The sequence below is a fragment of the Urocitellus parryii genome, chromosome 8 (genome assembly GCF_045843805.1).
Source record: "Urocitellus parryii isolate mUroPar1 chromosome 8, mUroPar1.hap1, whole genome shotgun sequence".
In the NCBI taxonomy this organism is placed as follows: domain Eukaryota; kingdom Metazoa; phylum Chordata; class Mammalia; order Rodentia; family Sciuridae; genus Urocitellus; species Urocitellus parryii.
Window position 1 is genome coordinate 28360812 of NC_135538.1, and position 25865 is coordinate 28386676.

Consider the following 25865-nt stretch of genomic DNA (forward strand, 5'->3'; position numbering starts at 1 on the left):
GAAAAATATCGGTACTCCAGAGAAATGTAGAGTTGAAGGGTGGCCCATTTCCTAACTTGGCTCTAACTGCCAAGTGATGTCTTCATTGACATCAGTCCTCCAGAGGAATGAGTCACACAGACTATGTCTACATCTGTGTTCTTTCCTTGAATATTTCCAACTGATGGTCTGATAACATGTTATCTAGTGAGAATTAGGATATTTAATATTGTGATACCTTATGAAATCATCTTTATTTTTAATTGTTCATCTAGACATGCCAATGGGTATTGAGGCTGCATTTTGAGCAAAACTCACAATTTTTTCAAACCTTACATGTGTACACCAAATGACACGATTTTAAGGTTTTGCTTAAAAGAACAAAGCATGAGAAATACAGTGAGATACAAGCTCATAACCAAATCCAAATCAGTAAGCACATCTGATTCAATATGAGAAAAGATTACAAAACAAGTCTGCAATTTGTAGAAGGCAGTATATGAAGACCAGGGATACAGGATGCACGCCAAGGCTCTTTGTGGGAAACCATAAGCAGGGAGACACAGAGCTGGTTTCTACTTAGCCTAGCAGGGAGGTATGGATAGGCCAGGGTTTGGTGAGTCAGGTCTCACTATTCATTGTTGCTCTTTGAGGAAAAGCAGACTCTGGCTCTCAGGCCTGGCAGTGACGTGTACTCTTTCTTACTTTGATCTTGACTTTGCCTTTAACTGACTAAAAATAGCCCTTTGAATCTTTTCTTCTCAAGCAATGACAGAATTAAACTTGGTAAGTCAATAATTGATGATCCATGGGCTAGGAGAATGAGACTGTAAAGATAAAAATCCATGGACGACCCAATAGCATGTCTCAACCAGTCATGGGACTCCTATTGAGGTATCACAAGAAAGCCAGGAGCAGGAAATAAAAGAGTTTTTATACTCCTGTTCTTTTCTTTTCTTTTCTCCTTCCTTCCTTCCTTTCTTTCTTCCTTCCTTCCTTCCTTCCTTCCTTCCTTCCTTCCTTCCTTCCTTCCTTCCTTCCTTCTTTCCTTTCTCCCTCCCTCCCTCCCTCCCTCTCTTTCTTTCTTTCTTTCCTTTTTTTCTTTCTTTCTTTCCCAACAAATGCAGAACTCAAGACATCTCCACACAGTCGAGTGAAAGAGACAGATAATATAGTTTATATATCCTGTCTCACCTTTAGATTTTTATGGTACTGGTAGATACCTCATAGGCTTCACCATTGGATGTTGGCAATTTTGTCTGTGAGCTTTTCTTTAGGACCAATTGTAACAGAAACAATTTTGCTCTAAATACTGAGAACTACCAAGAAAACTCATTATCTTCTGTATTTAAATAATGAAATACTTAAATTAAATAAAGTCTGCTTCCCTAATTCAAGATAGAGGTTCCATTAGCTAAAACAATGCCTTCTTTCCTATATCTACTTTCTTGTGCCCAGTAACTGCTTTCCTTGATTTGATCTGAAACACATTAGAATTAAATCGACTATGTGAAAATGCTCTCTGCATTACTGAACCAAAGTAAGAGTGGAATCCATCCAGAATATTCTCCTTTGGAGCCTCACCAAGCTGAGAGCTTCAAAATATTAAAGAGAGGAACACATGTCAGTTTGTAGTTACTACAGAAAACAAAAGTTTCCATAACTTCCCTTCTTATCCATATCAGTAATTGCAACTTATCATTCACCCATTTCATAAGATTTTCACACTTTCTTCAGCACCATCTGACAATTTCTCTTCCTTTAATGAAAATGTAACCAACTTTTCAAATTTTTCCCCAAACTTTAACTCCAAAAGCCTCTTTCTTTCTATAGGGACTTATTACAGGCCGGTCAAGTTTCTAATATTTCATTTGTATATTAAAAGAAAGAAGAAAAAAACCAAACCAGTTGCACTTGGGAAATGAGAGTTGCTGTCCTTTTTTGAATTTGAGAAACAGCTTGATCACGGCAGAAATGATCATTCTCCCACTACCACACAGTTCAAGGGTAAAATGAAAGGGATGTTGAGAGTTTTCAACTAACCTCAATTATGATAGGACTTCTAAAGAAAAAAGTTCAATGCACAGAGTTTATAAGAGTAGAAAAGAATGCTGAAACTATTGGCTTTTTGTAGTCAAGTCTATACAGAGAAAAACGGTGACTAAATTCCAATGTGCCTCTCCTTGCTACGCTCCAAAATTAACTACAATGACATGCCAGGAAGGTAAAGTTTGTCATGAGACTGAAATGATTTCTTTGCTCAAATAATATTAATTTCAGCTAAAAAGTTGGTTAGTTGTTCACACGACATTAAAGAAAAAGAAAAAATCCAGTTACTATTAACACCAAAGAAATACTTGCTAACCATAGACCAAAGGTACTTTGGTTCTGTAGCTATAACAGACAAATGTGTGGTATGGGAGCCAGGAATTCCCTGATGGTTAGATGACAGGGTCACAGAAGGTTTTTGAGACCTGCTATGTCTCCTGTGAGGCTGACGCACCACCACATTCCATAACAAGAGTCACATAAACACAAGCTTATCAGCTGGTTGGTTAAAACAGTGTGGAAACTTGTTGCGTTGAAAAGTAGCTTCAGGCTTGCTGAAGGGTCTCATTAGTCTGAGGAAACAACGCTTGGTGCCATAGATTAAAACTATGGTCTCAAGCGGAATGCATGTGAAGTTTCCAAAAATGTTTCCTCCAAGACTTTATTCAGTTTTGGTTTGTGACCTTAGCTGGAAAGCATAAAGATGGACATGGGCAGGCAGTTTAAGTTGGGCAGTTTTCAGAAGATGAAAGATGTTTAAAGTTAAGGCCTTTATCTGCAAACAATAGTATATTAATAAACTCTATATCATATTTACAAATGCATTCTCATGTATTAAAACTAACAATATTCTGTTCACAGTGCCATTGTTTATACAGGTAGCAATCCCATAATACTCATGTATTTTGGCATGGGAATCAGTAGCGCTTGGTATTTACAGAAAATGTACATGTATGAATATAAACAGGTCACTGAATCCATAAAAGACAGATTGGCTAACGGTGCAAAGGAATGAACTGTACAGCACCTTCCCCCAGATCAGATAGGAAACGCGGTTTCTTAAATTGAGAAGATGCCAAATTTCTGACCCAAAGTGGCATAAAGTCAGTAACAAAACAATGAACCCCTGTTCAAGTTTGGGTACACTGAGTAATCTTAGTCCAAAGTTTTAGATCCCTTGTCTAGTGCATAAAATATAAAAGTTAAAAAGATTTATTATTATTCTTATAATAATAATAATTATTATTAAAATAGAAGGTACTTTCTTTCACGCTCTTATTTGTGCTCTTGCACTTAAGACCAATATCCTTGGAGTTCCAAATATGCTGGTGTTTTTGTCCGGCAGATGGCAAACCCTAAGATACTCGGGTCTCAGGAGCTGCTGGTCACAGTGCGACCCAGGGCCAGTGGGGAACGTGGCAGAGGCATGGCTTCCTCCCAGTCTTCTCCTTGGGGGGCGACTGCCCCTGGAATCCGCTCCCACTTTCTTGAATGGAGTTGCTTCTTTCGGCAGCTAATGCTAGGTGAAAAATGACTTCTGTACACTTGGAAAAAGGAGGGAGGCAGGCAGTGGGAGCAAAGAGGCAATCAAGGGAGCCCCGAGGCCACCCAGGTTAGGGACGCAGGGTCGCGCTCCCGGGGGCGCGCTGCAGGTCGTCCTCCGCGGCGCAGGACCAGGGCAGGCGACACTAGGGCGCGTCGCCCTCCGCCACAGTCTGCTCCTCCTTCTCAGTCCCCGGGCCCCCGTGGTCTGTGCTGCCCCTGCGTCTGTGCTGCTTGGACAACAAGCTCTTCCACTGGGCCTTGTTGTGTGCGAGGTGGCTTAGCATGTTCTCCGACAGGGAGCTGTTTCCAGTGAAGCGCGCCCACTCCCGGAACAGTGGCTCCACGATGTAGGTCATGAAACCTGCAACAGGCAAGGCCAACCCGTCACATCCTTCATAAGCACGACCCGGGGACCCGCGGGTGCCGGCCGGGACTAGCACCAGGCAACGAGATATGGTCACTACCCTTAGCACAGGAGCAGGAGATGCGTTTCCTTGGGCTGTGGCTTAATCTCTTTGTGCCTCAGTTTCCTGGTGTGAAAAGGAGCTGAGTACCAACCAAAGACAGGGTCGTTACCACAATTCAGTGACTTAACAAGTGGAGAATGTTTAAATGCTCACAGCACAAAGTAGACACTAAACTCAATAAACATTGGCTGTTCTTACTTACAGAGGGAGAAAGACGTGTGCTGGGAGGGAGGAAAGGCCTGAGGCCATCAGGAAGGGCTACTGCCCTGATGGGACTATTCATATGTTTACCCTATACCAGAAGATTTTTTCAAGATTATCATGTTATAGTTTGGTCTTGTTTTCATTGATGTTTAACAACTAAGTTTGGGTAATGAAGTTTTAATTTTCTTTTCTTTTCTTTCTTTCTTTTTATTTTTTTGTGGTACCAGGGATTGAACCCAGAGGGGCTTTACCACTGAGCCACATCCCCAGCACTTTAAATATTTAGAGATTTAGAGACAAGGTCTCGCTGAGTTGCTTAGGGCCTCGCTAATTTCTTAGCCTTCTGAGCTGCTGGGATTTCACTGTGCCGGCTTCATTCCCTCCCTCCCTCCCTCCCTCCCTCCCTTCCTTCCTTCCTTCCTTCCTTCCTTCCTTCCTTCCTTTTTAAGAGGGAGAGGGAGAGGGGGAGAGAGGAGAGAGAGAGAGAGAATTTTTAATATTTATTTTTTAGTTTTTTGGCGGACACAGCATCTTTTGTTTTGTTCGTGGTGGTGCTGAGGATCGAACCCGGGCCTCACGAATGCCAGGCGAGCGCGCTACCGCCTGAGCCACATCCCCAGCCTTCATTCACTTTCAATCCAGATTTTTGTCTGCAAAAAGACCATGGCTTCAACTACGAGAGAAGATTGTTTGATATTAGACTTCTTTATTGCATATCCATTCTCTTAATGATTGAAGCTTTTGTGTTTTCCCTATTACACATAATTTGTTAAGCAAAGATAACTTTCAGCCCAGGTAGGAATTTTTGGAATCATCACAAACTTGGACTTATTTAGGTTTTGATGTATTTTCTTGAAATGTAAATGTGGGGAGAAAAGGCAAATGTTTTTCAGCATAATAAAAAGTTTCCCACAACTAACTCTGTATGTTTAAAGGCATGTGAAGTACAAGGCTTGATTGGATCATCTTTTTGTTGACCAAACAGCAGAGATTTGACCTTTGAGGATGGGAAAAAGAAGAAGCAATGTAAAATATTTTTGTGTATTTCTGCATGATCTCATCTTATGTGAAATGTGATTTACATATTATGAGAGTATTTTAGATGACCTGAACCCCAGGAAGAAAGTGAAGCCAGTGGCTTTATGTCTGTGTTTGTCATTTTGCTAAGATTATATAGGGAGACAGCAAATAAGGATTTCCAATTTTATTTGCTATTTTCTTTTTCTCCTTCACAATCTCTCTAATTTCTAATGTCTTTCACTGCAAAAATAATTAAATATTCAATATCTAAAGAGCTAGTTTGCAAAATGATGCTATTCTAAAGTTTGAAGTGTTGAGTATCAAGTTTACTTAAGTATAACAAGTTTTCCTGGAATTATATGTTTGCATTTATACTTCTCCAATAATACATATTTCTTACACTAGATAGGAAAGCAATTTTAAAGTCTGAATAGACTTCTTGAGGCAGTTTTTCAAATAAGGGAAGACTTCAGCACTATGGACTTGAAAGCCGACCCATGAGTGTGTGGTAGCAGCCTCTCTTCTCCAGGGATGAGAGGACTTCGTGGCAGCATTATCCTGCCAGAGGGAAGGCAGTGGGGGAAGGGAGGAGCGGAGTGGACATGGATTGAAGGAAAACCTCTTCTCCTTCACCTTTCTGTAAATTTTACTAATTTGATTTAATTCTTTCTTTTTAAAATGCAGAATTTGGTGGAGAGAGGGGAGAAATGAATACATGGGGAGGGTTACTAAGCCCCGGTGGGGTCCATTTGGGTCAATATAGATTACTTACCTAGAAATTCTTTTCTAAGCATAACTGAGACCTGCAGTCAGGAAATTCTCATTTTGGATTGGGATAGGAAAAAAAAAAGGAGTGTGTGTGGGTACATTTTTAGACAGAGGAAAGAGTTGCGTTATTTAGGACTTGCTGGAAGATTATTGTCTTGGTGGGGGCTGGAGCCTACAACACCGACCAATCTTTTATCTATTTGTTTATCTCTGTTTTTCCAGGTTAGCTTGATCTACCCTTTTTACACTTTCCAACTCAGAACCAATGAGAGCAAGCTGATGTGGAACAGAGAGAGAGAAAGATTTATGATCTGAGAACCACATCATAATCACGATCTTTCTCTTTATCATAGGTGTTCTGGTATACCATCCGCGGGATTTCCCTATTCACTCAACCCTACCTGTTTTTAAAAGAGGTATCTATGGTAACCACCTTTTCCTGAGCTAAAAATCAGGACATATGATCTGGCAAAGTAAGTGTGTTCTCATGACAACCACAGGACAGAGTCTCTGAAATCAGGCTGTCCTGCAAATCTAGGTTGTGTGCTTAACAGTGTAAATGTTTTTGTTTGGAGTGTGTGTGTGTGTGTGTGTGTGTGTGTGTGTGTGTGAGAGAGAGAGAAAGAGAGAGAGAGAGAGAGAGAGAGAGAGAGAGAGAGAGAGAGAGAGAGAGAGAGAGAGAGAGAAAACAGTTGTTTGGTAAATTTCTTTAAAGCTGGAGTTTAACATAGTGAGTATCAGGCTTAGGAATGGAATTTGCAGAATTGCCATGGCTTAAGTGTCTGCTAGGACAGAACTGGGTTCAGGAACTCTCAGAATACATTTCTGTTGCTGATGCTCCACTGGCCCCAACGATTTTGAACTGCCATTTGTCCTGGGCCCTATTTTTTTTTTTTTTTTTATCATTTCTCTCCCATTTTCAGGGAGAGGAATCTGTTTAATTGTGAAAACAATAAAACAATTAAGGGCAATCTGGATAAAGAGGGATCATCCTTAATCTCATAATCCCAACATGCCTATTTGATTAATTGTATATTCCATTCAAATCTTCATAGCTGTGTTGACTTAGTTCCTATCTCTTGAGGATGACTTCATGACTCTTCTGTGGACTGTGGATTAGATCTGACTCACAGTGATGGTCATTTTAATTTGCTCAGATTTTCTCCCTTTTCAGCAGATCTTTTCAGATGCCCTCTTCCTTCCCAGTGCCACGGTGTTAAGCCTTGAGCTTTACAGAATCCACAGCCCTGTGAATGCATTAAGCTAACTGAGGTCTGTGGAAACAGATAAAAAAACATAAACTGCTACAAATCAGGGCCAGAGATTTCAATGAAAAGAGTTGAAATTTCATGTTTGGATTCAATGGAAGGGAACTGCAAGGAAAAGAAAGGTTTACTTTAAATGTAGATGGAATTAGTGGGGTATTTTAAGGTGTGACAGAAATTCTTACTGGAGCAAAAATATTTTTTTTCACTTAAGTGCCTAAAATTTCTGCCATCTAATTTGATTCACGATCTTATGCATAATACAATTACATAAAGTAATAATTATTTTGGATGCACTGACTGCACTTTAATAGTTTACCATAATGGACACTAAAAAAAGAGAGTATGGTTTTAAGAGAATGAGCCTGAAAATAAGTTTTGAAGTACAGAGTACAGAAAACAGGGATACCAGGCCACAGAGGATCAGGGCTCTAGGGGCTTTGGCCTTTGGAGTGAGGCTTAGGGATGAGGAATAGGGACCCACAGTGGATGGGCCCATAATTCCATTATGCTGATTCACCACCCTTCAAACCCTAAAGAGAGTATAGATTCTAGTTACTTCTATTTGATTTGATTTTGATTTTATTCTAAACCAGAAAGTTAATACTGTAACTTTAGTACTGAGTGAGTTAAGGGTCTCTAACAAAGTTACTATCCTATTTTTATAATTGAAAATTATTTAGTAGATCTGTCATGATTAAAGTATCTATTGGATGCAGACATTCAGACCTTCAGTTCTGGTCTTTAGAACCCTACATGTAGATCTTTTCTTTGTGACTCCTGGCAGAGGCACCAAACGGCTCATTTCAAAGTGACAAGAAATTCAACTCACCAATCTGTATACTAGGGATTGAATCTTTCTGTTGATTACAAAGAGGACTGATTTCCAGTTCAAATTTCTGTTCAAGATCACCTAAGAATAGAGAGGAAGAAACACATTGGTAATCTAGAATTTATAAAACACGTGTCCATAGTTTTAATGACCTTGTTGGAAGAAGTTATCCTGGGGATTACTGTCGCCTCCCTTGTTATGGTCAGGTACTTGTTAACACAGACTTGCTCTGCCTTGCTCTGGTGACTTGCCTAAAAAGGTAAATTTTAAGGGAGTCAATGACCGTTTATAATGAGATCATTATAAATAGGTGCATTCTGTGACTAGAATACTTTTGAACAAATCTAAATAAACAACATGAAATAAAGGTTCTAGCCTTAAGTTCAGGCTAAGAAAACAGGACCTCCCCTTCCCCTACTTCCTCACTGTAGTCTGGTTTTACCTGAGACAACTGAGAACAATAAATAGGTAGGAAATGGGTAGAAGGACCAGAAAGATCTCACTTGAGAAGTAGCTCAGTCTGAAGCTACAAAATTAATCAAAAATAAAGTCAGACCACCATTTAGTGTTGACATGGATTCCAGCTCCCTTCCTCACCTCCACATTTTAGTTAATAGTGAGTTTTCAGTCAAGCACAGCACTTCCTCACCCTCATCTCAAGGCATCCAGCTTATGTTTTTCCCCCTGTCTTAGAACATCTCATTTTCCCCTTCTCTAACCCTAGTCTGGTCTCTCAATAACTCATTCTTAATTTTTGCTTCTTAGCTAGTTGGCTCCCATGTGTTCCTTCCGTGTCAACTATACATGTTTTCCTGGGTACCCTTTCTAAGATGGTACCCATTCTCTTGTTCTCTACTTTAGCCAAGCATATAGGGCCCTCCATGGTTCTCTCATTCTTACCCTCTGTGAGAAGGAGCTGGTCCACAAAGCAGGAGCAGAACCTCCCCACACCCAGTGCCTTTGTCCATTTCCATTTCCCTCTAGTCTCGTGCCATCCAGTAGGATGTTTTCAGTGATGAAAGTGTTCTCTGCACTGCCCACTCTGGTCGCTCTTTGAAACATGATCAATATAACTGAGAAACTAAAATTTAAACTTTGTTACATTTTAATTAAATTTAGTTAGCTACATATGCCTCATGGCTACCATACTGGTAAGTGTAGAGCTGAACACAAACCCCACTTCATTCAGCACCGAGTCCTCCCCTATGATCTCTATCCTTAGGGGTCTTCCAATGAGATCATTTGTTAATCTCATTTATTCAACAGGCATTTACAAAGCACTTGTATGCTTCAGGCATTTTACTAATCAGTGTACAAAGAGGAAAGTCTAATAGTCGTTTCCCTTTAGGATCTTTGCTGATTAGTATTTTGAGAGTAGAAAACAAACTGGTTGCCACTTCTTCATATTAATCATAATAACATCCCCAGTGGGGCTTTGTTCATAGAAAAACCACATTTTTGCTGAGGATTAGACAAGGCTGGAGCATATGTTTAAAAAAATGCTTTGGGAAACTGGGTTTATGAGGAGATACCAATCCATAGTCAAAACATGACTTTCTTAAGGTATTGAGAGTGGGGAGGGAGGTGCATCGTGTTTGGAATATCGAGCTCTGTTCTAAGAATCTAACACTTTTCTGAATTCATAGAACCTCCTTTGCCTTTCCCTTTTTCTTAAAACTTTGATTTTAAGAGTTTGCCTTTGCTTGACATTATGAGTCACTTTGTCCAGGACTGTTGGTATTCTGTGGAAGCCTACCTGTTGGTAGCAGGTTGGGATGAATTGGGACTTAAGTCCAAATCTTAAACTGCAAACTAGAATACCATCAATCAAATTGATACAAGTCATCCTTATAGAATTAAAAAAAAATAATTCAGTATGGAGGACAGGCTGTTGGGATGAGCAGATAATCTGGTCTTATTCTCAAAACAGGCAGAATTTCTACCAGAAGCTATTAAGTAAAAAGGACCCAATCTTTCTCTATTCCTTCCTCTGCCAGGAGACATGCCAGAGAAGTGTATGAAAACTCACCTTTAATAATCAGTAACAAATGTTCTACTTTTATAATGCTGTACATGCATATATTATTGGGAAAAGTTTTATAATTCTGTACATGCATATATTATTTTTTATAATGCTGTACATGCATATATTATTGGGACAAGTTTTTGGACAAGTTTTTGCCATTACTGATGCCATTACTCCACTTAGTTAACAACTTTGATTCACTAACTCTAGGGGATTTAATATCTGCATGAGTGTTGTGGTCCTTGCCTCAAATTGCTCAAAATGTAAATAAGTGGCTGGGCCTGGTAGCACATGCCTGTAATCCCAGCAACTCAGGAGACTGAGGCAGGAGGATCAAAAGTTTGAGGCCAGCCTTGGCCACTTAGTAAGACCCTGTCTCAAAACAAAAAAATAAAATAAAGTAAAATAAAGGACTGGGGATGTAACTCAGGGGGCTCAATCCCCAGTACTGAGTTTAATCCCTGGTATGGCAAATATAAAGCAAAGCACAACAAATTTAAATCAGGAGCTAGATAAGCAAAACCAAGATTTAAACCCCAATTGATGCCAGAAGTAGCACGGGATTGAGTCAAAACCAAGTGGGTCAGAGTAGAATCTTTTCTCTACACCATTGTTTGATCTCCAAGATGAAGATCCTAGCACTTCTCCCACTGCTATTTCAATAGTTTATATTTTACAGAGCAAAGAGAGTACTTATCCTACTTAATACAAAACCTCTTTGCTCCAATTTCATCATATTTCCTTTTGCTTTGCCCTCAGAGGAGATTTTATATCATGGGCAACTAGAACTGAGCCTTTGATTTCTCAGCTCTCACTCCCAATTCAGGTATAATTAAACAGTTGTAGGGACTTCATGAGCACTTCTATTCTGAGAGGAAAAGGTGGTGAGCAGAGCCTTCTGGCCCCACATGAACTCAATTCTTCTTTGTCTTCTGTCTTTGGGGCCACCACAATGTCATTGACACATCTTTCAATGGAGGCTTCTCCAAAAGGCTCACTGTTGCTATTTGACCTCCCCACAGAGCTGGTCTGTGGGACACTTCAAGCTTTGTTTGTTCTCAGCCTCTCCGACCTGATCCTGTCACTAGCATGAGGGCACTAGAGATGCCTGAACAAATATCCTGGATGTTGAAACCAGGCCTGAAGAAACAAGGCTGTGTTTAAAGGCCAATCTTCCACCCAAGGGCAAGGTCCTGCTTGCTAAGTCGTTGCCTTATTTCTGAAGGAGGGTAATCTTTTCAAAATTAGAGCTTAACTCAGGGCCACTTGTCTTTTCACAGCAAAATTCTCCTGCCTCAGTGTTGAAACTGTGTTTGAAAGGATGAACTCAACTTTCCGTCAGCTATGTTCTATTTAATTATTAACCTTGTTTGAGAAAAAGAGAAAGTCATATCAAAGGATTGAAGTCCTATTTGAGGGGAGACGGTGACCCCAAATGGCACTTAGCCTTTAGGCTGTGCTCAGCTTATTAAAATGAAGGTCAGGGTAAAAATCAAACTGTTCCTCACATTATCATGTCCACAGAGGAGAGCTATGTACATGTAAGTGTCGATTGGTTTATGTATGTATATCTTACTTTCTCTCCTTTTTGGTGCCTCATTAATACCTGTTGCCATAGCAAATCAACGTTATTTGTTAATTTTTTTTTTTTCCACAGAAGATTTGGATGGTTTTCAAGAGAGCTAAAGAGAAAGGTTAGGATAATAGGAATTTGAAGAACAAATGTCACGATAGATTAGCCATTTCCTGTTTTATCAGGAGAGATGCCTAAAAGGAGAAGGGGGAATGCAGTCACTGTGGGATCTCTACTAACCTTGCCTGTAGAATTCTTCACAGACCCTTTCACTCCACTGCTTGCTCATCTCCCAGATTCTACAAGGATTGCAAATGTCAGCACACTTCAAGGCGATCTGAGAAGGGACAGGGCAGAGAGAGATTGTCAGAGGATGACCCTTCAATTGCCTGTGGACCTGAAGCCAAAGGGTTGTCACATCAGCCAGCCTAGTGGTACCAGCCCCCAATTCACAGAGGGCCTCCCTGACATGCCCCTTCGGGAAATAGCATTTATTCATAACTATACAAAACCCTTCATTTAGAACTCCTGCTTTATAGCAGAGAGAGGGAGAGAAGAGCCACAGTCTAGGGACATGGAGCTTCCTGGAAGAGACCTGGGGTGGGCAAGCCAAGGATAGCCATGGCCTGGTTCCTTCCTTCTATAGCCCCACTCTTCCAGGCAGGGAGGCTGCAGGGACCCTGACCAGGCTCAAGTGAGATCATGTGTCACCCGCTTTCATGCTGACCCATTTTATACATCACTTAGGTTATGTGTGTTTGCATTTATGAGCCTGTGTCTGTGTGTGTATATAAGCTCAGACTACTACCAGGGCACTAAATCATATGAAACCTAGGAGTGATGCATTTGCACAGCTACCTCGGGGCCTCCTTGGTCTGGATCAGGGATATGATGTGCTTTGGTCAATGTGATGAAAACCCTAGGAGGGTTACCTTGAACTCCTACCATGTAGATTCTAACACCAATGCTAAGAGACTGATGCCAAGAGACCTGTCCACCAGCAGTGTCTATAATTTTGACCCAAATTCCTGGGATCACAAACAGCTAGCTATGTTTGGGTCTAGGAGAACCTTAGATCTTATTAAGATGAAAGTTTGGTGACTTATTTCCTGGTTCGTGAGGGCACCAGTACATGCTGGAATAGGTCAGGGACAGAAGTTCCCTGCAAGTTCTGCCCTTCTGGAATTCATCTGAGTCAGCAAGCCTTCCTTCTGAAATATGCAAATGCTCAGGCCAATCTTTCAACCACTCACAACTTGGCTGAGTCACTCCAAGCAAACACCTGGTTTGTCTTTGAACCCTCAGGTATCAGAAAATGAGTTTGGAAAGAAAGAAAGGAGGGAGGGTCATTCTAAAGCTGGGTGTAGGGCATATCCTGGAAGGACTGAACCACTTTGAATAGCTGTGGAGCAGGGTGTGAGGCCTCAAAAAAAAAAAAAAAAAAAAAAAAAACCAAAAAAGAACAGTCAAGTCTCCAACTCCTAGGCTAAATCTGGTCTACCTAGATGAGTCCAGGGTCTGTAAGTCAGACTTTTGTGTTAAAAGGGAAAAAGGAAGCCAAGAGAAAATGAAAGATCAAGAAGGCTCTCATTTGGACACCAGGTCAAACTTCTATTTCTGAGGTCCACTCTTCTCCTTGCTCTCACATTGCAAGTGACTTCTTGCTATGGAGTAAAGCAGAAAGAACTGGGCCTGATACAATTCAATTCAATTCAGTTCAACTTAAAATAAACTATTTATTGGAGTCTAAAAATTGTAAGTCTTAGATTACAATAGGAGCGAAGGATGTAATGCAAACCCTATTGAATTAGGTTTTAGGTAAAAGAAAGCTACTTGTTTTTTAAATTTTTGATGGAATTATAATGAACAGTATACTTTTATGTTATAGAAACAGTCTTTTAAACTGCACAGATATCACACTGGTCAAATTTATACCAAACCACAAAATGAGGGAAACACTTGGGCTGGGGGGTGCAGCTCAATGGTAGGGTACTTGCCTAGCAGAAGCAAAGCCCTTCTGGGTTTGACCCCCAAAACCTCAATAAAAGAAAAAAAAAGTGTTTCACACTGCATGCATGCAGCCTTCCAGTGAGGTTAGTTTGTGGTGAAATAGTTACTGAACAAGGAAAAGTGAGATATTATCGACTTACTGATGCGAAACCAAGATTTTGCTTGCTTGAAAACCACTTAACAATTTCATGCGTCTCCAAACTTTTAATAAAGTAGGTCAATACTCTAACTTGTACCATGTGAGACAACCCCTTCTCAAACGTGTTAAAATTATCGATCATGCCCCTGAGGGTTTTTGTTGAGCAAGGCTAATGGCTTTTGTTGCCATTGTTTACCTGAAGCATAAAGTGTCTGTCGTGAGCATCCTCCAGCCTTAAGTCTTTATTGTGGAGGTGAGTTTTCAATCGGGTCAGAAATTCATTCTGCCTGTTGATGTCTGTTGCCAAGATCAGGGAGCCCAGCTGCTGTTCAATATCCTGTCTGCATCCACAAGAATGAAAGAGAAAAACACACACAGAGAGCAAATCCCTTTGAGGAGAATGATTGATTTCCTCATCACCAGGTGGCTTGTAATCTCATTTCTGCCTTTGATTCTGTTTATTACACAGGGTCCCAGTTCCTCACAGCCTAAGAGCTGGTCTCCCATCCTTGGACAGGAGGTATGCCAGACCTGCACAGAGTGATTGAAACTTATATAACCCCAAGGGTTCCTGCGGGGGTGAGCATTGAAAGCCAGATAGAAATCCATGTTTTGAGGAGGATACAAAAAGACTTGCAGAATCACAGGAGTTTGGGTTGTGCTTCTAGAGACTTCTAATTAGTTCAAACATTAAGATTTTGATGGAGAAAGACAACAGCAAATAAAAGTGATAATAATGAAGAAGGTAACAGTGGCTGGCACTATGGGATGGGAAGTCTCATGACAGCCCAAAACAGACCAAAATGATACAATAGAACTTAAGAAAAAGGTGATTAAGACATTGTTACAAACCAGTGGGCAAGGGATATGTTTGCCAACAAATGGTATAGGGAAAATGGGATATTTTGTAAAAATAGGCGAGTTAGGGCTTTATTTCACACGTAGAATGTAATTGGTAGAAAGAGGGATCCATAACTATTTTTAAAATTCACCCTTAAAAGTGAAATATATTTTAAGTGGAGCGCATAGAGCATACATATAGAGTTCCATGAATAAATACAAAGTGAACATCTTGTAATAATCACCTCCTGGGCTAAGAACATGACTGCCAGTATCCCCTTTGTTATCTCTCCCATTACATTTCCTCTCCATGCCTAGAGTTACCACCTCTAGATCTTGGCTTTAATGACTTTGTACTAATTATAATAATTTACCACTTGTGCATGCATGTCTAAATGATATGATTTTAACCACTTTTGAATGTACAGCTATATGATATGTATCAATTCATGTCTTTCTTCTTTAGCTTAAAATGATGCTTTTGAAATTCATCCATGTTCATTATATTGTATTCCATTGTAAGAATAAACTACAATGTGTTTATCTATTCTACTTTTAATGGTCATTTAAGTTGTTTCTAGTGCTTGACAGCTATGAAAAATACCACAGCAAACATACTTATATCTCCAGTTATACATGTGCAGAAGTTTCTCTAGCACTTGTATAACTGGAGATATCTGGAATTCAATTACTGGATTACAAGGTACATTTAGCTCTGATTTACTAGATATTGCATTATTATTATTATTATTATTATTACTGGGTATCAAACCCAGGGCTTCAAGCATCAAGGCAAGCACAAGCCACATCCCCATTCCTAGATATTGCCAATTATTTTCAAAAGGATTTTATAAATTTGCATTCCTAGCAGTAAAAGATGAGATTCTCCTCATTCTACATTATTATCCTTTATGTTTTTTGCCATCTGATGAGTATGTCAAATAACTCTTTAGTTTAAACATAAATTTTCTTGGTTGCTACTGAGACTGGACATATTTTCATGTTGTTTACTGTACATTTGTATTTCCTCTTTTGTGAAGTTTCTATTCTGATCTTTATCTATTATTTAATTAGCTTGTCTTGATTTTTCTTATCAATTCTAAGAATTTCTTATATATTTTAAATATTGGGCCTTTGAAAATTATGTGCTGCAAATATCTTCTCTCACTTTGTGGCCTGTCTTTCTGCTTTAAGATGTGCTATATTGAAAAAAAGTCTTAAATTTTAAAGTAGCGTAGTCTATACTTCTTTTTATTTATGATTAAGTTCTTTCTCCTATTTAAGAAATATTCTCAATTCTTTTTTAAAATATTTATTTATATTTAGTTGTAGTTGGGCACAATACATCTATTTTATTTACTTATTTTTATGTGGTGCTGAGGATCAAACTCATGGCCTTGCGCATGCTAGACAAGCGCTCTACCGCTGAGCCACAACCCCAGCCCCAATCATTCTAAATTCTGATGAAAAATTTCCCTGCAGTATAATTTATAAGCTTTATAGTCCCACTGTTCATGTTTTCAAAGACCATTCATTCATGTTTTCTAATAAGCTATACATACAGCTTTAACCTATTTTCAAACAATATGAATAATCATATAAAACAGGCAGTGCATAAAAGAAATACAAAATGCCCCCCAAATAGGAAGTGATAGTTTATATTCTTAGCATCACAAAAAGCAAACCAAAATAGCTATGTAATACTATTCCTCCCATTTTTATTGGCAAGAGTTGAAAGTAACTGCTAAATAATTTGCTAAATTAACAAATGATTGCAATACCTAATGCAGTTGATGGTGTGGGTAAAATGGTCTCTCTCAGGCTCTGTTGTGAGAGTGTAAATTAGTGCAATAATTCTGGAGGGTAATTTAGGAATCAGTGTTAAAAGCATTTGATGGTAGAAATGATTTAACCGGTAGTTCATCTACAAATTTATATTAATGTGTTGGTGAGACTGTGATCAGTAAAGACAGGTATTACAAGGGTACTTATTGTTTATAATAATGGAACATTTTAGGGAGGAAAAGATCACAAAAATTATCAAATAGGAGATTAGCTTCATAAGCCCTGGTACACTCATCCTATGCAATTAGTAAGTATATGATGTACAGCTTTATTTATTAATATGGACAAATGTCATATAATATTTTTATATTAACAAGCAGGATACAAATAGTATTAGGTGTGATCTCTGTCTTCATAGTAAATAAACTAGAAAGATGTATAGTGGGAGTTATTTTCATTTTCTTCATTATATTTTAAATTATATAAATTTTTAAAGATCTGAGTATTTATTAATTGAGATATGAGTATTATAGTTGGAAAATATAACTATTTTAGTTAGGTGAAATGTTTTATGAATCAAATTTAAAGACAAACTAAAACCTTCAAGCAATATTTACAACATATAACAAATGACTACTGTAGTTAATATAGGAAGAATTCTTACAAATGAATAATACTTATGGGAAAATAGAAAAAGACCAAATACAAAAATTTGTTCTCTAAATAAATAGCAATGGCCATTAAATACTTGAAAAATGTCAATGTCATTTTAGCTAAAAGATTTATACTGGGGATTGCAGTTGTAACCCAGTGGTGGAGTGTTTGCCTAGCGTGTGTGAGGCACTGGGTCTGATACTCAGTACCACATAAAAATAAATAAATAAAATAAAGGTATTGTGTGCAATTACAACAATTTTTTTTAAATTTATGCAAATCAAACGAATCTCCTTTTCTCTGTTTCTCTACATCTCCTTATTCCTCCTCCATATCATATATACTCATAAGTATATATCAGATTTTCAAATACATAAAAATATAATAAAGATAAGTATGAAGTTTTGTGATGGCACATTGATAGATTTTCTTATAACTCACTAATGAGAATACTGGTAGATATAGCTTTTTGAAAAAACAATTTGGCGATAGGCAACAGGAATCTTTAAAATTTAGACCTTTCTGGCCAATAATTTCTATATACAAATATTTCTGAGAAAATAATTTGTTTAAGAATGCATAATGAATATTCATACAAAAAAGTTAAAAACCATATAAATTTCAAACACTAATCTGTAGTTACAGCTTTTTGGGCACTATTTTGGCCAGTAGCCAATAAAATGACTTTACTTTAACAGACTTAATTATGTCTTTATCATAAGTGAAAAAATATCAGGACATAAACTTTAAGTTCCCCATTTTCTTAAAATATGGCTATACCGAAAAAAGAGTAAAGGGATATATACTAGCCAGGATAACATTAATGATTTCCAGATGTCAGGATTATAAGTCATTTCAAATTTCTTTTTAACAGGTTAAACCTTATGAAACCACCAATATTCTGCTTTTGACTTTCAGCCACTTCATATGATTCAAACCAATACTTTTCTCAACTTTCCTTAATTTCTACAGTTACTGTCTTGCTTTTAAACATCAGAAAATGATTTGCACGAGCAAAGGAATGATAATAAATGATTATTTATTCACATAAATCATTGCATAGCAATTATTCTTCTAGCAAAAGCATTTATAACATGTGTCTCACAAAGACATATGAATATGGTATTTTTATTTGGATTTCATAGAGGTGAGTAGGAGTATCTCAGCAAATGAATACTAATTGAGCACCAAGCAGGATTAATGTGGGCATTTTTGGGAACAAGGCTAGTCACCCTGCGGTCCTTCCCTCTCTTACTTTTCCCTTTCTTTCTTTTCTATCTTCATTTTTCTCCCTTTTTTTTCTTTACTTGTCCCTCCTACTCACCCCCATCTTTCCTCCTTTTCTTTTTCTTGTTTTATTTCTTGCTCAAATTTTTAGTTCTTTTGGAATTTAGTTCTTTGTATTTACGATTTATTATTTTAGTAAAAGGCACATGTTTTTATACCATGTACGAGGACTGGTTTTATTTAGTTCCAGGGGGTAAAAAGTCATCAAGACCGAAGTTCCTACTGTAAGTTCCACATTCCTCTGGGTTGGAGGAAACAGCATGAGATAGTATCAGAGGGCCAGGAATAAACCTCCAACACAGAGCAGGCTGCTAGTCCTATGGGGAAATGCCACTTGGTCCTTGACCCCAAGTTATGTGCTTGTCATTAAGAAGGGTACAGTGATCTATTTTTGCCACTCACCTAATTTCCTCAGGTTCTGCATATTTTCATTAAACAGATCAGAATTAGTGATGGCCTTGGAACACAGGATAGCCGCTAGTTTGGGTCCCTGAGGAAAATGAAGCAGTGGCCTTGGACTTGGTAAGATCCGGCCTACATACTGGGTCTAATGAACAGTAGACCAGGAAACTAGAATTTCCTCTTCTGTTTAAAATGCAAGATTCATTAGACAAATTAATCGTGACAAAATTGCTGGGCCCAGTTCAATTACTTCACAAAAGGCATTTTAGAAAAGAATTTCTAATTACTATTTCTGCTAAGACTGGCAATTACAAAACACACTTTAGTCAACCAGTCCTAAATCTAGCCAGAGAATTTCTATGTTCCTTCTTGACAAATATTTATTCTTTGATTCTAAATGGGAGGACAATTTTACTAACATAAAGGACAGGAATTTGGCAAAGCAGAGCATTGATGCTGAAAAGTGTGAAAGCTGAGAGTTGTTTATTATCCTTTTTCCTGACTTTGGGTCAGAGACCGTCCAAAGCCCTTTCAAAGCACCCAGAGAGATTCTGGTTTCTGGGTTGCAGTAACTGACACCAAATCTGCTCAGATAGACAAGCAAGGGCAGGCAGGAAGCACAGCGGTTGGCTCCCAGCCACTCACGCAGGGGGTCCCAAGCACGCCCTAGAGAACACCTTATCTTTACTTGTGCACATCAGTCTGTTTCATCTCAGAGCACTTACGTCATTTCCTTTGGCAAGTGAGCAAGAAGCCTTGATTCTCGAAGCATGCCAATTGTAGATCGCCAGTGGTGATTCTCCAGCACAGACATATTCTAGAAAGAAAGAAAACAAAAGCTATAAATGAGGGAGAAACCAGATACTCATCTTTCACCTAAACACAGCTGCCTGGAGGCTAGCGTCTTCCCTCCGGCCAGTTGGTGTCTGGTACCACACAGAGGCAGACCAGAAAAGAGGCGCAAAGGATATCCACCACAAGACCTGTCCCAGGCTAGAATGATGGTGGGAAAGTGGCAGGGTCTGGGGACCCTCCACTGCAGGGCTGAATGAGGCTCAATTCCTGGCCTCATTCACTTTCATCTCTGCCCTGCTTTCAAGAGCTCTGCTAAGCAACACCAACTGCAGAAGAGAGAAAGTGAAGTAGTTCAAAACAGGGAACAATGAAAACCAGAGGCTCTACAGTCAGAACATAATCCAAGTTTATTCTACCAACCCATCAGAGGCAGGTCTCCCAGCTGCTGGTTTAATCCCCTGCCCTGACCATTGACTCTCACATTGATAACAACCTGCTGAGTCTGAACCATCAGGGCAACTGGTGACACATTGACTCTCCAGTCTCAGTCAATAGTGTTTTGACTCAGCAGTGGGGGGTTAGTTCTTATGTATTCTAAAGTTTGAGAACCACTGTCACGAAGACAGCTCTGACAATAACCTTCATGATCAGAACACTGGCATTTAGCCCAAATGTAGATTCCAGGGTTGGAGTCCACAATTGCTCTCTTGTTCAAATATCTTAATATTTCTTACTTTGTGGGAGTCTCTACTGTGTAATATTTCCTTTGACCTTATTTTTTAAAATAAATATGCTTATCACCTGAACATTTGATTAACCATTTAAATAATGATGGAATCTTACACCCCATTATGCTTTGTTCTAATTATCAAACACTATGGACTTCTGCTGACTTCATCCATACAGGATAGAACCCTTCTCAATCCCAGGCAATTGTTTGCTTTATTTCCTTAATTGTTTATTAATTTTCTGTCTTGTTTCAAGAGGGGTACACCCACCCTCTATATAGTCTGTTCTCTCCCTCTCGCTTTCTCTCTCTCTCTCTTTTTTCTTAAGTGTTGGGGATCAAACTCAGGGCCTACCATTGAGCTACATCCCCATCTGTGTTAAATTGCTATTCATTTCTTTCATTGCTAAAGAGTCATTATTTTTTGCTCACCACTTGACCATGTTTGAACCAGTGATGAGATTTTATTACTTTCATCCATTGGTCTATTATCTCCTTTTGGGCATGAGCCATACACAACAAAAGAGAAAGTTTGTTAGAAATAACATGCTAGACTAATTTGTTTTGATTGTAAAGATTTATGGGCACAGAGAGTGATAGGTTAGTGTGATGTAACAGATGTTCAATCCTGCAGTGACATTTAATTCAGTAGCTCATGAGTTCACTTGCAAGACTAATTCAAGTAGATGTGTGGACACAAGTGTCCTCATGTGAGTTTTTCAAGGGGTCAGAAAACTGTAACTGGACCTAATGATAAATGATACTATGTCTGTTGAGTGGAACAAAATTATCTGGAGGATGCCCTAAGCAATTTTATTTATGCCAGCCTGACTTAACATCTTCATTAATATTCTTCCTGGAGGCAGAGTACAAAGATCCTTGGGAAATTTGCTGGTGAGACCATATTTGGAGAAGAGCATCAAGAAAATGGAAGGAAATTGAATAGGCTTGGAACCTGACATAGAATAAAAGACAGCCAAGTTTGTGATTGTAAATGCACTATTTTGTGGAAGAGTTTTCATATAAAAAAGAGTGTTTTGGGCAGTGACTTCCAGAGAGTAAGAAAACAAAAACCCTCTGCTGTTATTAACATAGATGATAAAAATTTTGATTTCCCAAAGGGGCCACACTGCTGGGAAGTGGCTGGAGAGTGGCTTTAACCCAGGTCAGACAGACTTGAGACTTAAGCTCTGCACAAGACCTTGTTGTCCCCAAGAATCTCCTCTGTGCTCCAACATCTAGGATTCCAGAATCCAGAAATGTATAAGCTGATGAATGCCTGCAATGAGATGTGATTTCCTATACACTTTTCAGAATATCTAAAATTGAAAGTCATCAAGATATGTACTATACATTTAAGAGAAACTTAAATACCAATAGCATTTAATGCCAATTTCTCTCTCCTTGGAAGAAACACAAAAGTAATCTATTTTTAAATAAATTTTTAAAGAATTTTAAATCAATTCTGTAGAATTTACATTTTCTTTTCTTTTGGTGCTAGAGATTGAACTTAGGGCCTTGCACTTACTAGGCACATGCAGTATTACTGAGCTACAACCTGACCCTAGAAATTATATTTTCATTCCATTTCCCCATAGAAAATTATTCTAATTTGATGAATTAATTCTAATTTAATTATTCTATTTTAATGAAATATTTTTGATGTGTGAAAATCTTTTATTTTTGCCCTATCATATTTTTCTGCAATGGAAATAAGTATTTAAATTGAATTTTTTTTTTTGGGGGGGGAGTACCAGTGATTGAACTCAGGGGCACTCAACCACTAAGTCATATCTCTAGCCCTATTTTGTATTTTATTTAGAGACAGGGTCTCCACGGAGTTGATTGTGGCCTTGTTAAATTGCTGAGGCTGGCTTTGAACTTGCAATCCTCCTGTCTGACTGAAATTTTAATGCAAGGGATTTTCCTAACATCAGGCTCTAAGCATTAAATATTTTTGAGCTTGAATTTATCATGCAATTATTATCTGTAACTAACTGACCAAAGCACATACATAAGGAAATTCGGAAAAAATAACTGTGCTTAAGAATAAAAATGTATTGGTAATGTAAAAATTTATGAGATGGATAGGAATGTTAGGTTATATCAATTATAGAAGAATTTCAATATTTCTAGTGATTTCTTTGGAGTTTTTGTACCAGGGACAACCTGCAGTATGATTTGTAAGGGGTAAGAGGGATGTCTTTCTCCTGTAAAGTAGGAACAGGGTGATGGTGATAGGTGAGAAAAGGCAGAATTGAGGTTGCTGTTCTGTAAGCACATTCCAGGCAGGTCAGTTGAAGGGCTTGAAAATGGATTCTGTTGATACTATTCATGCCTGTGTACCTGTTGGAAAGTCTTCATGTGTCCCCATGGATACACATGCCCTGTTTGAAAATGGCTGCCATCCATGACTGCTATTGAGAGCAGGGCATACCTATTCATCTTTGTGCCACAGTCTGTGGCACAGTGCCACCTGAATAAGTAAATATTTGTTGAATGGATACTGAGTAATTAGTTTCCCAAACCCCAAAGTTTCATAGCTGCAAAAGTTCAAAGAACTGTTAAAAGAAAAAGAGTCCTATTTGAATTTTTGGTCAATATCTGGTAAAAGTCAGATTTGGGATTTTCTGTTGTGAAATCCTCATACTTAGGGCAACGTCAAAGAGTTTTTTAAATATTAAAGCAATTGGCTCTTTCCCCCTACTCATTCAGACAACCCAGACCAGGTAAATGACTCCAGAAATAACCTGTGTCTGGTAACATTTGTCAATTCCGAGATGCGAAAAACATCATTATAATGAATTTTAAAGTCACTTTCACGAATTCTGCATGGTGTGCTCTTAGTAAGGACATAACAATCCGCAAAAGTTGTTCTTAAATATTCACTGCAGCCGATGGTGTTTAGACTGATACGTTCTGTGATAAGGGAAGCAATAGAGGACTGTGTAATCATATAGGAGGCAAATGTAAGGTGCGATTTTAGAGAAAAAGAGGCTTCAAGAGGAAGATACCGGCAAGTTTGCAACCAAAAAGATGAATGCGTTAGCAGTCAGAGAGTACTAGGCAATGTACTATATTATACATTATACCCAAGCAAAATACACACTACAGTAGTATACTATACAATAATACATTTGATTAAACTAGGTAGAAGGAAGAGTAAGGAGGACACTCGATATCATCCTTCTTTGTTTTATTGTTGTTTATTTTCTATTTCCCTAGGAGGAAGCTTGGATTTTTTTTTTGTTTGTTTTTGTTTATCTTCTGTATTCCCAGCACCTGACATGTGTTAAGCACTCCATAAATATTTGTTGAATGAATACAGGAGTGAGTGATAAGTTTGGGAAACTAAAATAGTTCCGACTGGATGCTGCACAGGAGCCTGTAGGGAGATGGTAGGAGGAGAGGCTGGATGACCACAGGGGTCAGGGGAGGATGGGGCTAGAACACTGTGGTAGGCCATTTGGACGTAGTCCCTAGGAGCAGTGGAGTTTTGAGCAGGAGTCCCTGTGGTCTGATTTGAGTTTTAGGAAACAACTCTGGCTGCACAGTGGGGAAGGGGGTGAACCCAGCAAGGCTGAGTGTGTGTGGATGTAAGAAGGAAGGAAGGTGGGGTGCCCTGAGCCAAGGAGAGGCGGGGGCTGGGGGGCAGGCCTGAGATAATGATGCCAAGTCCTCCAGAGCATGGAGGCATCTCTACTTTGACAGATTCATCTGACTTTTATAGAGGCTGAGATCACTCTCAGCAAAAGGTAAACTGAGAAAAAGAAGAAAATCAACAGAAATGGTCACGGGGATCTAAAGAAATGATTCCATCTTAATAGCCTTTGACATCCCAGCTGCTTTTGAAATACGCCTTAGGTACCACTTCTGCCTACCTTGAAGAAGTATCAGCTCAGTGATTTCATATTATGACGACAAGTTCTGGGTCTCAACTTGGCATACTTAGTTTTCAGAAAGACCTTCATCTTATATTTGGAAGAGAAAACAACCACCTTGGTGGCCATAAGACCTATTAGAATTTTCATTTGGGATAAACAAAACCCTTATACTTTTGGTGGTAAAAACATTTATTTCTCTTTTTGTTGGATTCATCAAGTATTATCCACTCTATGAACAAAACAACCCCTTTGTTAGCTAACAGCAATACACCACACAACACGGATTTTCAAATTAAATCGAGGGTCTATTTGTCAAAGAGATTCTGGCAGAGTTGCTGTCATACAAGGTAGCTTTAAACTGCAATCCTTCCCCCCATTTATTGGACACTTTCTTTGATTAAAATACTTGAAGTGATGTTGATAAACTGAGCCTGGTGTATATCAGGCATCAGAAGTAATTATACCTTTAAATCTAGAGGATACAAGAAGGGAAAACAAAAACAAACAGGAACATAGTCTGTGTCTTCATTTTTAATTGCTTGTGAAAAAAGATGCAAGACTCCAGGAGATATGCACTCTGATGAGCTGTCTCCTAACAAGTGGTCTCCTTGGTAACCCTCCAAGAACCCCAGCTCAGAAAACCTTTGTGGAAGAGAGGCATCTTGAGACCTTGGTCCTTGAAGAAATTATAGCACTGCCTTGTTTAATGCCTGTTTGAAGATGTCTTTCTTTCATTTCACCTGCCTCTTCCCAAGACATTGATCTCAGAGCAAGGAGTGTGGATTTCACTTGTAGTTCACTTTGGCAGGCCTGAGTTCAAATTAGGACCCGCAGAAACACGGGGAAACAGAAAATCAAATTTGAGCTTCCCTTTTAGAATTTTAGCAGTGCTTGCGCAGAACACCTTTTCTCTTGCAGAAATTGTAAGGTTATGCATAATCTTTTACACATGATCATTAGAAGCAAGATCATAGGACCATGTGGAAGGAACAAGTCTCCTGGCTCTAACTGACTCATGTTTGTGGTTCAGAATCATTAAGAATAAAAAGTGGAGACCACAGTGGGAGCTCAGGCTTGGCCCAGATCTGCCCACACCAAGACATGAGGGACCCAGGCTCAGGGAAGGTCCAAGTTCTCTGCCCCCCACCCGGAGCCCAAGCCTAACCCACTTCCACCTTGGGACACTGCACACACCATCATAGCCTTCCCTATACAATAACCCTTACCCTTTTGACAACAGACAGGGTCTAAGAGCAGCTGCATCTCAGAGCAGGTATCTCAAAGACAGTATAAGGCCCACCCTTTCAGCCCCATCTTTGTAAGACATTGCATCCATCTTGGGGCACCTCCACTATTACCTCAAGTTACCCCGGGTATTGCCACCACCACCTTTAGTTGCAGTAGCATCCTTTGAGGGACACCAGCAGGGTCTGGCAGCCCAACAGCAAGGTGAGGTACAGACAATCTGCATGGGTACTACAAAAATGTAGGGAAGAAACTGTAACATCTCAGATCCACACTGCAAGAAGGAAAGACACGTAGACAACATGAAAAAACAAGGGAGGAAAGTGCCCCAAACAAACCAGGTCACTATAATAACAGAAACCCATGGAC

General features: G+C 39.0%; 1 protein-coding gene across 4 annotated transcripts in view; it reads right to left on the reverse strand.

Moving 5' to 3' along the window:
- Positions 1 to 359: 359 nt before the first annotated feature.
- Pde7b (phosphodiesterase 7B) overlaps positions 360 to 25865 on the reverse strand; it is a 307847-nt gene continuing 282341 nt past the window's right edge. For 2 of the 4 annotated variants that reach the window (XM_026391845.2, XM_026391849.2), the window contains 5 exons: positions 19571 to 19662; positions 14074 to 14218; positions 11969 to 12065; positions 8130 to 8210; positions 360 to 3934 (listed from right to left, as the gene is read on the reverse strand). In XM_026391845.2, coding sequence (XP_026247630.2) covers positions 3717 to 3934; positions 8130 to 8210; positions 11969 to 12065; positions 14074 to 14218; positions 19571 to 19662 — 633 coding nt within the window. In that variant the 3' untranslated portion in view covers positions 360 to 3716. Of the gene's footprint in view, positions 3935 to 4778; positions 4918 to 4977; positions 5242 to 8129; positions 8211 to 11968; positions 12066 to 14073; positions 14219 to 19570; positions 19663 to 25865 lie in introns of those variants that run through there. The other 2 variants (XM_026391846.2, XM_026391847.2) reach the window with 2 other exon arrangements.